At 54.4% G+C, this 12500-nt stretch overlaps 1 protein-coding gene across 1 annotated transcript in view; it reads right to left on the bottom strand.

The window, feature by feature from the left end:
* LOC105185953 (cell adhesion molecule 3) overlaps positions 1–11925 on the bottom strand; it is a 93907-nt gene extending 81982 nt beyond the window's left edge. Inside the window, exons 1-2 of the mRNA XM_011145838.3 lie at positions 11005–11925; positions 4654–4829 (exon numbers count right to left, since the gene is read on the bottom strand). Coding sequence (XP_011144140.1) covers positions 4654–4699 — 46 coding nt within the window. The 5' untranslated portion in view covers positions 4700–4829; positions 11005–11925. The remainder of the gene's footprint in view (positions 1–4653; positions 4830–11004) is intronic.
* Between the last annotated feature and the right edge of the window lie 575 nt (positions 11926–12500).

The following is a 12500-nucleotide window of genomic DNA, read 5'->3' as shown; positions in this document are numbered from 1 at the left end:
GATAACGGGTAACGAGATATTCGTGATGCACATAACAAAATTTATGAAAAATCCCATAAATTGTATTTACGATGCGATATTTGGTCTTTTGCGACTCGACAGCACGTGGGAATTAATCAGCAGGCGCGGCATATTTGTACGATGAAAGAAAACAAAGTGAAAAATACATCTTCTCGATGAACTTTGCGTCGGTAATTTTAACGGCGAAGAAGTATCGCGATTTTAAGAGAGGGAACGCGCGTCGCTTCTGCAAATCTCCAAGTACAGTCGATTTCAAGCGAACAGTCGATTTTCGTATTAAAAATTTCTTCTTTCGCGAATGAAGAGCTACCGTGGCGGAGAGAGATTTTCTCGCAGCGCCGCGATAAATCACGTATCCGACAGATGTGATTTCCGCGACGGCGAAAATAGATAATCGTGCGTAAACGTCGTCGCGAATCTCTCGTCGTCGGATCTGTCGATGCACCTCGACTCGATTCTCACGTCGTCTCTGCGCGGTCGCAATTAAGCGAGCGCTTTGCAATCTTCGCGAACGACTTATCCCAGCGAGGGAGAAGCTTTCGACGTCGACGTTCGACGCATCTTTTATTTATTTATGCTAACCAGCTCACCGCGCGTGCATCCACCTCGCCTTCCTTCAAGTTCACAGTTTTAAAATTTCATATTGGGTACATCCCGGTGTACACACGCTCTCCATATTGATATGTATGGGGCGATGCACTTTACTTTCCCTTTGGCCGAAACGCTTTTCATATTCCTGCCGAGGATACGGCTGATATAAAAAACCTCCATCCCTCTCTCACCTTCTCCCCTCCCCCCCTCTCTCTCTCTCTCTCTCTCTCTCTCTCTCTCTCTCTCTCTCTCTCGCGTCGTTCGCGATTTCCGAAGAAAAATGTGGCCGTTCCTTTATTTCATCGACTCATTTCTGCGTCTCTGTGTCGTATTCGTCCGCGTCGCCAATCTATTGTTTTCTTTCTCTCTCTTGACCTCGCGGCGCAGTCCCCCGTTTCACTCGCGCGAATGTTCAACGGGGGGACCGCACGGAGAGGATCGAGTGCTCGTGATATCATTCGCGACAGATAGCGTTTGCTCCCGAGGCGCTCTCTTTCGCCATTCCTTTCACTCGCAAACCGAGCGTATTCGCCAACGGCCGATGTAACGAGCGAATTCGCGCCTATGTAAACGGTAAACTCGGCGCGTCTTTCGACTCCTCCGTTGGCGAGACGCGTCAAACTCTCTCGACTGCCACGCGCGAGATTTCATAAGCGCGCGCCTGCTGTTTGACGCGCGGCGACGTGACGGGAGCGAAATCCCGGCGGCTGATACATCGCGGAGCTTCGCTGCGGTTGTATCGCGGAGGTGCGCTAACGTATCCGTTTCCGCGATTACTCAATCCCATCCCGATCGTAAGACTTTTAACTGCTCCCGCGATCGTTTCGTCTCCGCCCATTTAATTTTGACTTTCACGCCATTTGCTCTGCCTTAACGCGAGATTTTTATTCCACCACGGTGTAACGCTCGCTTCCTCTGCGTCTCTCTGCTACCCTCTTCTGCCTACCAGAACGTAATAAATCCCAGCCATCCTACGCTACACTCTCTTAGTCGGCGCGCACCTCCCGCTCTCTCTCTCTCTCTCTCTCTCTCTCTCTCTCTTTCTCTTTTTTTTCATCTCGTTCTTTTTCCTCGAGCCCCTTATTCACCCCCGTTCGACTCGTGTCTACTTCTCTCTCTCTCTCTCTCTCTCTCTCTCTCTCTCTCTCTCTCTCTCTCTCTCTCTCTCTCTCTTCCTTCCACGCTGCCTGCACCCCCGTTGAAGTCGCGATAACCAGGAAGGTACGGCGGGACGTAATTAGAAAGAGCGCCATTTTTAAACCGTTCCTTTCGCTCCTCGCCCTTAGAACGAGCGCGAACGGCCGTTCTTAGCTTTTTGCCTTCGCAAGAGGGTGCGCGCTCGGATTGGGGACCAACTTTAGAGAGAGTGTGTGAAAGAGAGAAAGCGTGAGCGAGAGAGAGGGGGCAGGAGGAGGGGGGGGGGGGGGGAGAGAAGAGAAGATCATCGAAAAAATGGCACGAGCGAGATGGGAAACGGCCATTTGGAAATTACGAGAGCTATCAGATACTTTGGTATAGAGCGGCAGAGGAAACTTTGGCGAGGAGACGGGTTTGCAGCCGACTACGTATACACACGGCAGTGGCTCTCAAAGTCTTCCGTCTCGCCTGATAATGACTCGAGAGCCCAACCTGCGATTTTCGTTGACGGAAGAAACGGATCGTTGCGCGGAACGATGGATGATAAAAGTGAAAAGAGAAAGGGACCGCGGCGAGGCGGAGGGGAGGGGGGAGGGGGCGTTTAAGACTCTCCGCGATAAAAATATTTCATTACCTTCTCAGCGATATTTCCTCGGGCGTAAACGGATTTGCCCGTTCACCGTTCATTAAATCATGGCTCATTACGGCGAGATATTATTTTTTGCAAGAGCCGCGGCACGCGGCAAGCGAGTTATTCGCGCGCGCGCGTTCGAACGAGAGAAAGATATACGCGTCGTGATTGCACTCGGAGCGTCTGGCGACTTGTTGGGGGAAAAACGCTCGCGCGTTCTCCCAGACGCCGGCGCCGGCCACGTGAATTATGCAAGCTACGCGTATTCTTATTACGCGTTGGTTGTTTTTACTGCGCATTATCCCGAGATGCGTCGTAAAACTTGCGCTTTATCGCGCGCCGAATTATGCGCCGCGCTCCGGCGAATGCGGAGAGCTTTAAATAAATTTATGCATCCTCGCGCCGCGCCGCGGCGTCGAGATATTAAAGTTTGAGAACCCCTATGAGTTATATAACCGTCTGCCGTACGCATCTTCGGTTGTTATGCTACGTGATAGACCCATTGAACTATACGTATATACATCTCAGCCTGCGGCGTAACGACGACAGTCGACTCTTGAAGCCGACCGTTAAAGACGAGAGGGAGGGACGAGGAGAGCGAAACTACACCTGGAGTAGTCTGCCTTGATTGGCGTTCTGCATCAAATCTGAGTTTGTAATTCATACGGTTGCGCACGGAGTCACCGTGTGCTATCAGCTCGCGCGCCGTCACTCGTAACGATGACGACGAACGACGAACGACGACAAACGACAAACGACAAACGACGACGACGACGACGACGACGACGACGACGACGACGACGACGACGACGATGTCGAGGACGACGACTAGGAACGACGCATCGAGATGTCAGTGTTTGACCGACGTGTCCCGGTCTGATTCTGCACGCTTTGCGGGAAAATCGAGTGTAGTCTCGCGTTTAACGCCCGCACGCGAGCGCGCTATTACGAGCGATAATTCGAACGGCAATGTTACGTTTGGCGATATGATAGTGACGTAACCTCGTGAAAACTAAACCCCCTCGGATTGCAATCCCATTCACGGCGGATTATTTCACGTAATTACGAATTATTGCGGGCACGTAGCTGCGTTTCATACTGTGTTTACTCGCATCCATTTAATCGTCTCTCGTTCAGCACACAACGAGAGAGAGAGAGAGAGAGAGAGAGAGAGAGAGAGAAGGGGAGAGAGAGAGAGATCCAGCGCATTATCACGGCGCTCGTAAAAGTTAGCGTTACGCCGCCGCTTCCTTCCGCCTTTTGGGGAAGGAGAAATCGCGCCGCTGTAGTACACGCGCGCGCGTACGGATTAATTAAGACGACAACATCCAATTAGCAGAATACCGAAATTCGTATCGTTGCGACGGCCGATCTCTCGCGCTGCGCCAGAAAAACACAACTCGCTTTGCGAACGGAACGCCAAAGTGCGCGAGCGCGCTCCCGCATCATTAAAATTAAGCTCCGTATCAGTGCGCGCGCTTTTGCAACTATCGTGATTAAATTTGGCTAATATCGCCGTCAGGGATCGTGCTTTGTTTCTACCGCAGACAAATGGCGCGCGCGGTAATTTGTTTCAACAGATTTCGAGAGCGAACGGTATATCTCGCCATGTGTGTTTTCATCATTACCCTTCCCTTAATGAATGCGCGATGCACGCGTATTTACAATAACACGCGTAATTTAATCGACGGATCCTTTTGCAGTCGTGAGTCGTCTAGCTAACCACAGCTTAAATAACACGTGTCGTAGGAGCGCGCGCGCGCGTGTGCGGTGCGTGCGTGTACACGTAACACAAGCGGAATTTCATCACGGCTTTAGCGCTTAAGGGAGTTTCACGAGCGCGCGGTTCTCGCGAGTGGCCTTTCGCGGGTTCCTTTGCGGCTCATTCGAAGCGCGTGCTTAAAATACGCCGCAGTAGTTAGCATCCTTAACGACGAGTAAAAAAAGGAAGTCGTCGTCGCGAAAAGGGGCGCTGGGTGAGATGGATTTGCAGGGGAAGGAGGGAGAAAGGAGGAGAGGGGGAGGAGAGAGAGAGGGAGGGAGAGAGAGGGGAGGGAGAGAGAGGGGGAGAGAGAGAGAGAGAGAGAGAGAGAGAGAGAGAGAGAGAGAGAGCGTGTTTATCCTTTAAAGCGGATGTAGCGGAGGACAGTGTGCGTTTGCGAGGGATAGTACACACACGTGGGCGGAGGGCAGAGAGGGCGGAGGAGGGGAGGGGAGAGGGCGCATTCGCGCGCTCAAAAGCGCGTTCAACTCGCGTAAGTGAAAGCACTCACCCTCTTGCCTCAGCAGCATCACGAGCAGCAGCAGCGCAAAATCCATCGCTCGGCGCTCTCGCGCACCCTCTGCGGATCCGCCGGCTCGGCTTGGCGCGATTATCGCCCGGCTTCGTCCCCGCGACGTCGTAGCCGCGTCGTAGCCGGCGACTCTCCTCCACCTCGTCCTCTTCGTCCTGAGACATCAGAGAAACGTCGCGTGGTTGTAGTTACGTACAGAACGAAAATGTCGTCCGGGGGCCCGGGGTGAGAGTGGGATTGGGATTGGGGTTGGGGGTGCACGGTGTTCGTTCGAGGAACAGCGTCCCTTCGGATCCCCGGCCGTTTTCGCACTCTCTCGGACAGCGAGGAAACGATTTTTCGCGAATGCACCCGCGACCCTGCCCGTGCTCGGAATTCGCATTGACAATGTCGCGGCGTTACATCACATTAGTTAACGTGATGTAACGCCGTTGATTACCTGCGACGTTACAGCGATAAGTATAGACTACGGAGGGGGAGTGGCTGGCGGAGAATTTTAGTAAGCGCTTTACGGGATAATCGCACGACGGAAAATGAGCAGTTCAATCGCTCTTGGTGATCCGCCGGTGGTTCTTCACCGCGAGCGCGCATCACGCATCACACGCATCACGCACGTCTCTTGATTTCATAACGAGCGCGTATTTGATCCTTCAAATCGCTGAGAACCTCTTCTCCCGCGTAAGCGCCGCATATCTTGGCGTTATCGGCGCCCAAGGCCCTCTCGATCATCGTCATCGTCAGGTCGATTCTCGCAGGCACACGTACGAGTCGGCAAGAAAAGAGCACACACGCGCACTCGTCATAACGACAGGGAGGCGATCGCTATCGAGCTTGACAGCGAGCGAGCGAGCGAATGAGAGGGGTCGAGGGGGAGGGGAGAAGAGAGAGAGAGAGAGAGAGAGAGAGGAGAGAGAGAGAGTGAAGAAGGGCACAGGGGAAACGAAGCGAGGAAAGAAGAGTGAGCTCGTCAGGCACGCGCGAGAATGCCCATCGTGACGCGGCGGTCTTAATTACCGGCGAGGTTCTTCGTTATTCCACTGTCAATTAAATTTAATGATTGCCGCGGGTTATTGTGTTTTCATTGTGTACGCCCGGCTAGCAGAAGAAGCGTGTACGCAGCTGGCCTCCTTTATTTCGCATACATTTATCCCACGCGTCGCGATCGCGGCGCGCGTTTGCATCTCCAACTGGTGGAATATTCCGCCCCGTGGCGGGTTCTTCAGGACACTCGTCAGCGAGTCTGCGATTCCCGTGACCGCGATCAACGTTATCGTCCCGTTCTTGCAGCTGCTAGCCTCGCGCGCGACGCCCTTGTCTTCCTCGCTGGCAGTTGGAAATCTTTCGCGATTGAAAGGTCTCTTTTTTTTTCTTCGCCCTTCTTTCTTTTTCACTTTCTTTCCCTCCTTTTTCTCTTTCTCTCTCTCTCTCTCTCTCTCTCTCTCTCTCTCTCTCTGCCGCGCGAGGTGCTAAAAGCGCCCGCTCAGTAGCGAGTCAAGTGCTCTTCATCTTCGAAGCTTTCGGTTGAGAAATTCCGGTAATTTCACATGGCCCGCTGCTTAACTGGATTTCCTCGACGCGAAGTACCAAGTCAAAGTACGCGACGCCTTTTAATCCGCGAGCAAAGGCAGCTTAATTCGCGAGACGGCCAACTGGCATAACGGTTGAACCGAATTAATGAGCGCACGTTTAACGATAAAAATCGCCGAGGCGCGTGAATAAAGCAGAGAGACGTCGGCGTCGCGACGTCCAAAAATAGAGCAACCCCCGTCGCTCGGCCCCCTCGCCGCCCGCTCCCTTCTGTCTAATTCGCCCCTCCCGAACCCCGCGGAACGAGCGAGTTAATCTCGTTAATAATTACTAGCTGTCAAGACTGCCGAGAGACCGCTAAGGCAGTCCGCCGAATGCAACTCGACCCGGGCTGCGTACAGTACCCCTGAATGAATTTATAACGAATTTCAGGAATAATCCTGGAGCCGAGCGGACGGGAAATCTCGGGCGAGCTCTTGTCTGAATAGCCCGAATCAGTCGAGAATACTCGGCGATTTGACGGGATTTCCGTGAGCTGGTGAGAGGCAAAAGGGACGGGGGTTGAAGAAAAGTGAGTGAGTGAGCGAGAGGGGGAGAGAGAGAGAGAGAGAGGGAGAGAGAGAGAGAGAGAGAGAGAGAGAGAGAGAGAGAGAGAGAGAGAGAGAGAATATGAGCGAGCGAATGAGTGAATGAATGAGCGAGAAACGAAACTGCCGCGCCTCTACATCCTACGAACGCCCCAGCGGTGCGGACTTTAAATGCAACTTGTTGCGAGTTTTGCTACAAGTCCCGAACGTTGTCCGGCGTCTCGATATATAGCACGTTCTCTTAGGAGGGACTTGGCCGAGCACGACGCACGCATGTTTCGCCGATCGATCGTCAAAGAGGGTGCGGGAGAGAGAGTGAGAGAGAGAGAGAGAGAGAGAGAGAGAGAGAGAGGGGGGAGAAGAGAGAGGGCGGAGGGTTAACACAGGTTCTGGTTTACCGATTCACAGCGGGCGACCGTAATGAGCGTAGAGATCGAACAGGAAGCTGCTGTTTGTCAAGCAGACCTACCCTGATGCTAACTTCGGAATAGTGATTTGCGCTTATAATTGGGACGTATCTTGCGAGGATTCTGTTTATCCTCCTGGTGTATCACACCAGTTTACTCATCATCATATTTGTAGAATGTATCGGGAATCATAGCCGCTCTTTTTTTCTCTTTCTCGTTCTTCCACCTCCCCCCTGCCCCCCCCCTCCACTCCTCTTTCTCCCTTTCTCTGTTTCTCTCTGCTTCCAGTGCGGCCTGAAGAAATTTTTCAAAAATTTCAAACGCATATTCCATATTCGATCTACTCAAGTCGTTGATCGACAATCCGATGAGACTTCGTCTGAATAAGGAACAATTCCAAAATTTATACGACTAGGTTGGAATAAGTGCGCGATTTTCGCCCGGATGGTACACGGCGTATTCGCAGCGGCTCTTCCTTCCCACCTGCCACGGTCGATCGCGGGCACCGAGTTAGGAAGACGGACTCGAGTTCCGAGAGGCGAAAAATTCGGCGTGCCCAAACGCGATTACGAAGTTTACGCGGCGCCCAATATCGAGATGCGAGGGGAAGAGCCGCGCGCGAGCGAACGCAGCGGAGCGAGAAATATTTCTTCCCCCCTCGTGATTCGCCGCGCTCTCGCCGTACATTCGCACGCGATTTTTCTCGGGAGCCACAATGGGGCTTCGCGCGCGGCCTCCGCGGCTCGTAAATGATTCCGAATTCGAGAGTTCGGAAGGTCGGCCGGAACTCGCGCGTATATTTTGTAGCGCGCCTCGTGCTTTATTTATTCGCCGAGACTATTCTCGTTCGTCGTCTCATTTCCTTTTCCCTTCGTGAATGCACCACGTGCACGACTGACCGCGTGAAACACAGCTCACACACGCCTCGCTGAGCCGCGTCTCGTCTCTCGATTGTGCCTCTATCGATCGCGCGAATCGATTTGTTTTGCGGGAGTATTCCCTTTCGGATTCGTAGGAACAAGGGACGACGGCCGGCTCACGCGCGTGTGAAAAAGAAAGAGAGAGAGAGAGAGAGAGAGTGTGTGTGTGGGTGTGTGTGGGTGTGTGCGCGCGCGCCCATTCATTTATTTATCCTTTGACTTATTCAAGCCGCGGCAGTTTTGTTGGATCTATCGGCTCTCCCTCTCTAAGCCCCTTCCTCACTCGCCGCCATTCTTTGAGGAAATTCCTCCGGCGGCGGAATTACGATATGAATAAACGAAGAAGATTTTATCGCCCTTAGACCATCCCTTTTGCGATCGTACGATGCAAGTTAGAACCGCCGAGTTTAATACCGGTGACGCGGGGAGGGAGGAGAAAAATTTCTTCGACAGAGTATGAATATATTCTGGTGGGCAAGATTGGTTATCCCCTTCCAACTTTTGATTGGACATTAATCCTTAACGCGGTGTCATTTAACCTTTGCTTACGAAAGCGCCTGGTCCCCGGTTTCTTTCCGCTACAAGGAACAAAGGGTGAAAAAACACAGAAGAAGGAGGAGGAGGAGGAAGAAGAAGAAGAAGAAGAAGAAGAAGAAGAAGAAGAAGAAGAAGAAAAAGAAAAAGAAAAAGAAGAAGAAGAAGAAAAGAAAAAGAAAATAGAAGGCTTCTCTCGGCTCAGAATACGCGAGATTCTCGGCACGGAGCACGACGCGGCGCGTGAGCGGAGATATTTTTTCATGGCGCAATTTCGCGTTGTCTTATCGCTCCGAGGATTTATAGGTAGCAGCCGGCATTAAAGTCCCACTTTGTCGTTAGGATAACACATCCGAATCTTTCGAATTCTCCAGCATGCTCTGTTGCACATACACTCGAAACACACGTATATACACGCGCGCGCGCGCGCACACACACACACACACACACGCGCGCGCGCGCGCGCACACATATACACGCGTGCAACGCACGTACAAGCACTCCGATTTCGACAGTCGCTAATTTCGCTCGCGTACGATTTCCGCTGCAATCGCGATATGGAGATATTTGACGGCGGTGTCACACCGTGCGTCGTCGATTCAATCGTCCTTTCGATCTCGCCGCTCTCGTAACTACCATCTGCGCGACACCGTTCCCGCTGCCGAGCGCAAAATTCAAGCCTCGCATCCGTGTTACTCTCTTATTGCTCCTTTCGTCCGCTCCAGCCAGAGAAACCTGCCGCGTTCGATATCTGTCGATATAAATCGGCGCGCGCGAGCGCTCGGTGAAATCTCTCGATCGTTTCGCGTCGTGAAATCGAGACCGACGCGCGTCGCGTCGTCTTCCATTTCCGGCCTGCGCTCGTCCCGTATCTCTCGTCCGTAATCGACCGGATCGTCGATCGCATCCGATGACGCGCGGCCTACGTTTGTCCCCGCAGTCTTTTTATCGCTCTATCCTTCCGCTCGATTATAAGCGACTCTCATTTTCACCGACGATCCCTCGCCCGCGCACCACCTTTGCTCCTTGATCCCGCTTAAGAGCGGCTTGCCGCAATTGTGCCGGAAATAAGAGGAGGACGGCGGGAGGGAGGGGCAGTGAGCTCTGCATCTCGACGCTCGTGTCTCGATTAGGGCGCGCGTGTCGTGCGCGTTTATCTCGGGCAGCTGTACTCGTTCGTTTGTATCCTTACGATTTCATCAATTCCGATGTCCTCTTCGCGCGCGAGCGAGCGCGATTCTCTGTCGGGCATCAGTCCCGGGCGTGAGAAATATCGTTGCGGTGGTCCGGTCTCGCGACACCGCCGCGCGACGCGTCCTCCCGAGCGGAGAGCTACTAGTGAATCTTGCGAGGCGGAAATGCAGATTGCGTTGACAATCAATCGCACTGTGTCAATTGGACTTGCGGCGAACAAGTAGAGCGGGCTTTGCGCTCGATCAAAGTAAGCGGACAGCGCTGTTCACCTACGAATTCGCACGAGTCTCCAGATAATGGGAGGAAATTTGGACTGCGTGCGAGATATTCCGATAGAAGGCTCGTCGGCGATCTCTCTCTCTCTCTCTCTCTCTCTCTCTCTCTCTCTTTCTCTCTCTCTCTCTCTGCTCTCCCCACTCATGCGTATTATTCCCAATCGAGGTCGGCGACCGGTTGAAATTTTGCAAAACCGCATTTATTTCGAAACGCGCGCGCGTTAATTCGCGTTGTTGGCTAATTTAAGCGCACCGGCTCGCGAGTCCTGGCGCGCGATTCGCATAATTTTGCATAGATATTATACACACGTACACACGCACATACGTACAGATATATGCAGGATATATGCAGGAGCAGGGTGAGGAGCAGCACAGATGTGTCCGCGGCGATCTCCCGGTTGCGCGGCGATCGAAATATCTCAAAACCGCATTTATTTTGGATTGCCTGCGTTAATTCGCGTTGTTGACCGATTCGAATCGGTATTGTGCGCCGCGGAGTTATGATTCGCATAATTTCACTCGCGCGAGCGAGCGAGCGAGCGCGCGCGCGCGTGTCTGTGTGCGTGCGTGCGTGCGTGCGTGCGTGCGTGCGTGCGTGCGTGCGTGCTTGCGTGCGTGCGTGCGTGCGAGTCGTGCAACGATGAGTCGTTGCGCGATGAAACGCGTTCAACTCGCCGCCGCGCCGCAGCGGCGGCAGTGATAAAGCCTGCGTACCGATAGCGGGTGGGAAATGGGGAGGGGGCAAGGGGGTAGAGAAGAGGGCCGATTATTACCGATATTTAGGACGGTCGGTCGTTTATTTTGGAGGACGCGTGGGCGCGTTAATTCGCGTTACCGGGCGATTTGAGGGCGCGCGTTGGGTGCGCTTCCGCGGTTTTCAGCCTACCTTCGCGGCACTATCCGGGTTAAGAGCGGCTCGCCGCAATTCCGGGGACAGCATCGAAACTCCGGCCCGCTGATTTCATCGGCCGCGCGCGAGCGCGAGCGCGAGCGCGAACGCGCGCGATCGAGCGGCTGGCGGAATGAAAATTAGAGGCGCCGCTTGTCGTCGTCGTCGTCGTTGTCGTCGGCCGCACTTTTCACTTGCCCGAACAGTTGTTCCATTCGCGGGTACGCGCGCGCGCGCGCGCGCGCGAGAGTCTGCCCGTCGTGGGCGCAATCCACAGGGACTGATGAAGTCAATCTCGCCACTCGCTGGCGCGACGCGATTTTAATTCGCTGCCGCGGGGCCGCCCGCGAAGGCCAGACGACATCGCGCGTGCCGGTCCCGTCTGATCCACGTGTGTTGCGATCTTCAGCACTTCCAGTCAATCCCCATCATCTCGTCGCGGGCAAACTGCACTGAGCGAGAGCGACACGCGATCACGTCCTCGTCGAAGACGAGCCGGAACTCTCTCCGGTTGAACTGCACTTCCGCTCAGACGTAGCGCATCCTCTCTTTTCCTATATCCGCTTTTGCTGCCGCACTGCGTATGCCTCGTGCGCGGGTATATCCCGAGAGAAAGGCTTCTCTGTCCGCGCTGCGTCACCGTCGTGTGTCCTCTCTCTCTCTCTCTCTCTTTCTCTCTCTCTCTCCTCTCTCCTCTCTCTCTCTTACCAGGCCAGACGCATTACGCGAGGGAGACGCGTGTGCGACAACTTCGTAAATGGCGCCGCGCGACGCGCACGCGGGACCACCGTCCGGGTGAAAGTTCGCGTCGCGGATGGCCGATGCCGACTACGAAAGCTCGACCGCGCGCCGTTTTACCTCCGTGCGAGCTGCTTCGTAGCACCTGAGCGCTTGCGCGCCTCGTGTCCGGCAGGTGCAAGTGCACGCGCCGAGCCGCGCAGTCGGCGGCGCGGCACGGCGCGGCGCGTCGATTCCGGCGCGACCCGCGCCGCGATTACCCCCGTCTTACCCCCCCCCTGTATCGCGGCGACGATGATCGCGGACGGAAGGAAAATTTCTGCCAAAAATATCGGCGAGATGAAATCTGATTACGAGAGCGGCCGTGAGCCGCGAGGGGGGAAATTAGAGGGAAATCAGAGCGACGGGTCGGGCAACGCGCGGTAAATGAATAATCTCATCGTCGACGCTTGCGCATCGTCGCGGGTATCGCGCTCGCTCGGGCGGAGACGCGCGATTCGGGAAAGCAGCTCTCGTCTTAGCTGTCGGATTGACACTGTGCGCGCGTGAATATTTCAGTAAATATTATTTCAGGCGCGCGGTGCCAGGCGCCTGGCAGGTCTGCTGCGAAATTTATCGCCACGCGCACATGCGACTCGTGCGCGCGCGCGCGCGCGAAGGCTTCGCGTGTGATCCCCCCTCCTGCTTTCTCGCCGATCTAAAGTCCGCGCTTAATTGCGCCCCGGCCAGCGGTCGTGCACGCGCGTCAGCAAAAA

Source organism: Harpegnathos saltator, unplaced genomic scaffold (assembly GCF_003227715.2).
Source record: "Harpegnathos saltator strain DR-91 unplaced genomic scaffold, Hsal_v8.6 scaffold714, whole genome shotgun sequence".
NCBI lineage: Eukaryota > Metazoa > Arthropoda > Insecta > Hymenoptera > Formicidae > Harpegnathos > Harpegnathos saltator.
The sequence above is the reverse complement of the archived record's forward strand: the minus strand, read 5'-3'. Positions and strand labels throughout refer to the sequence as shown.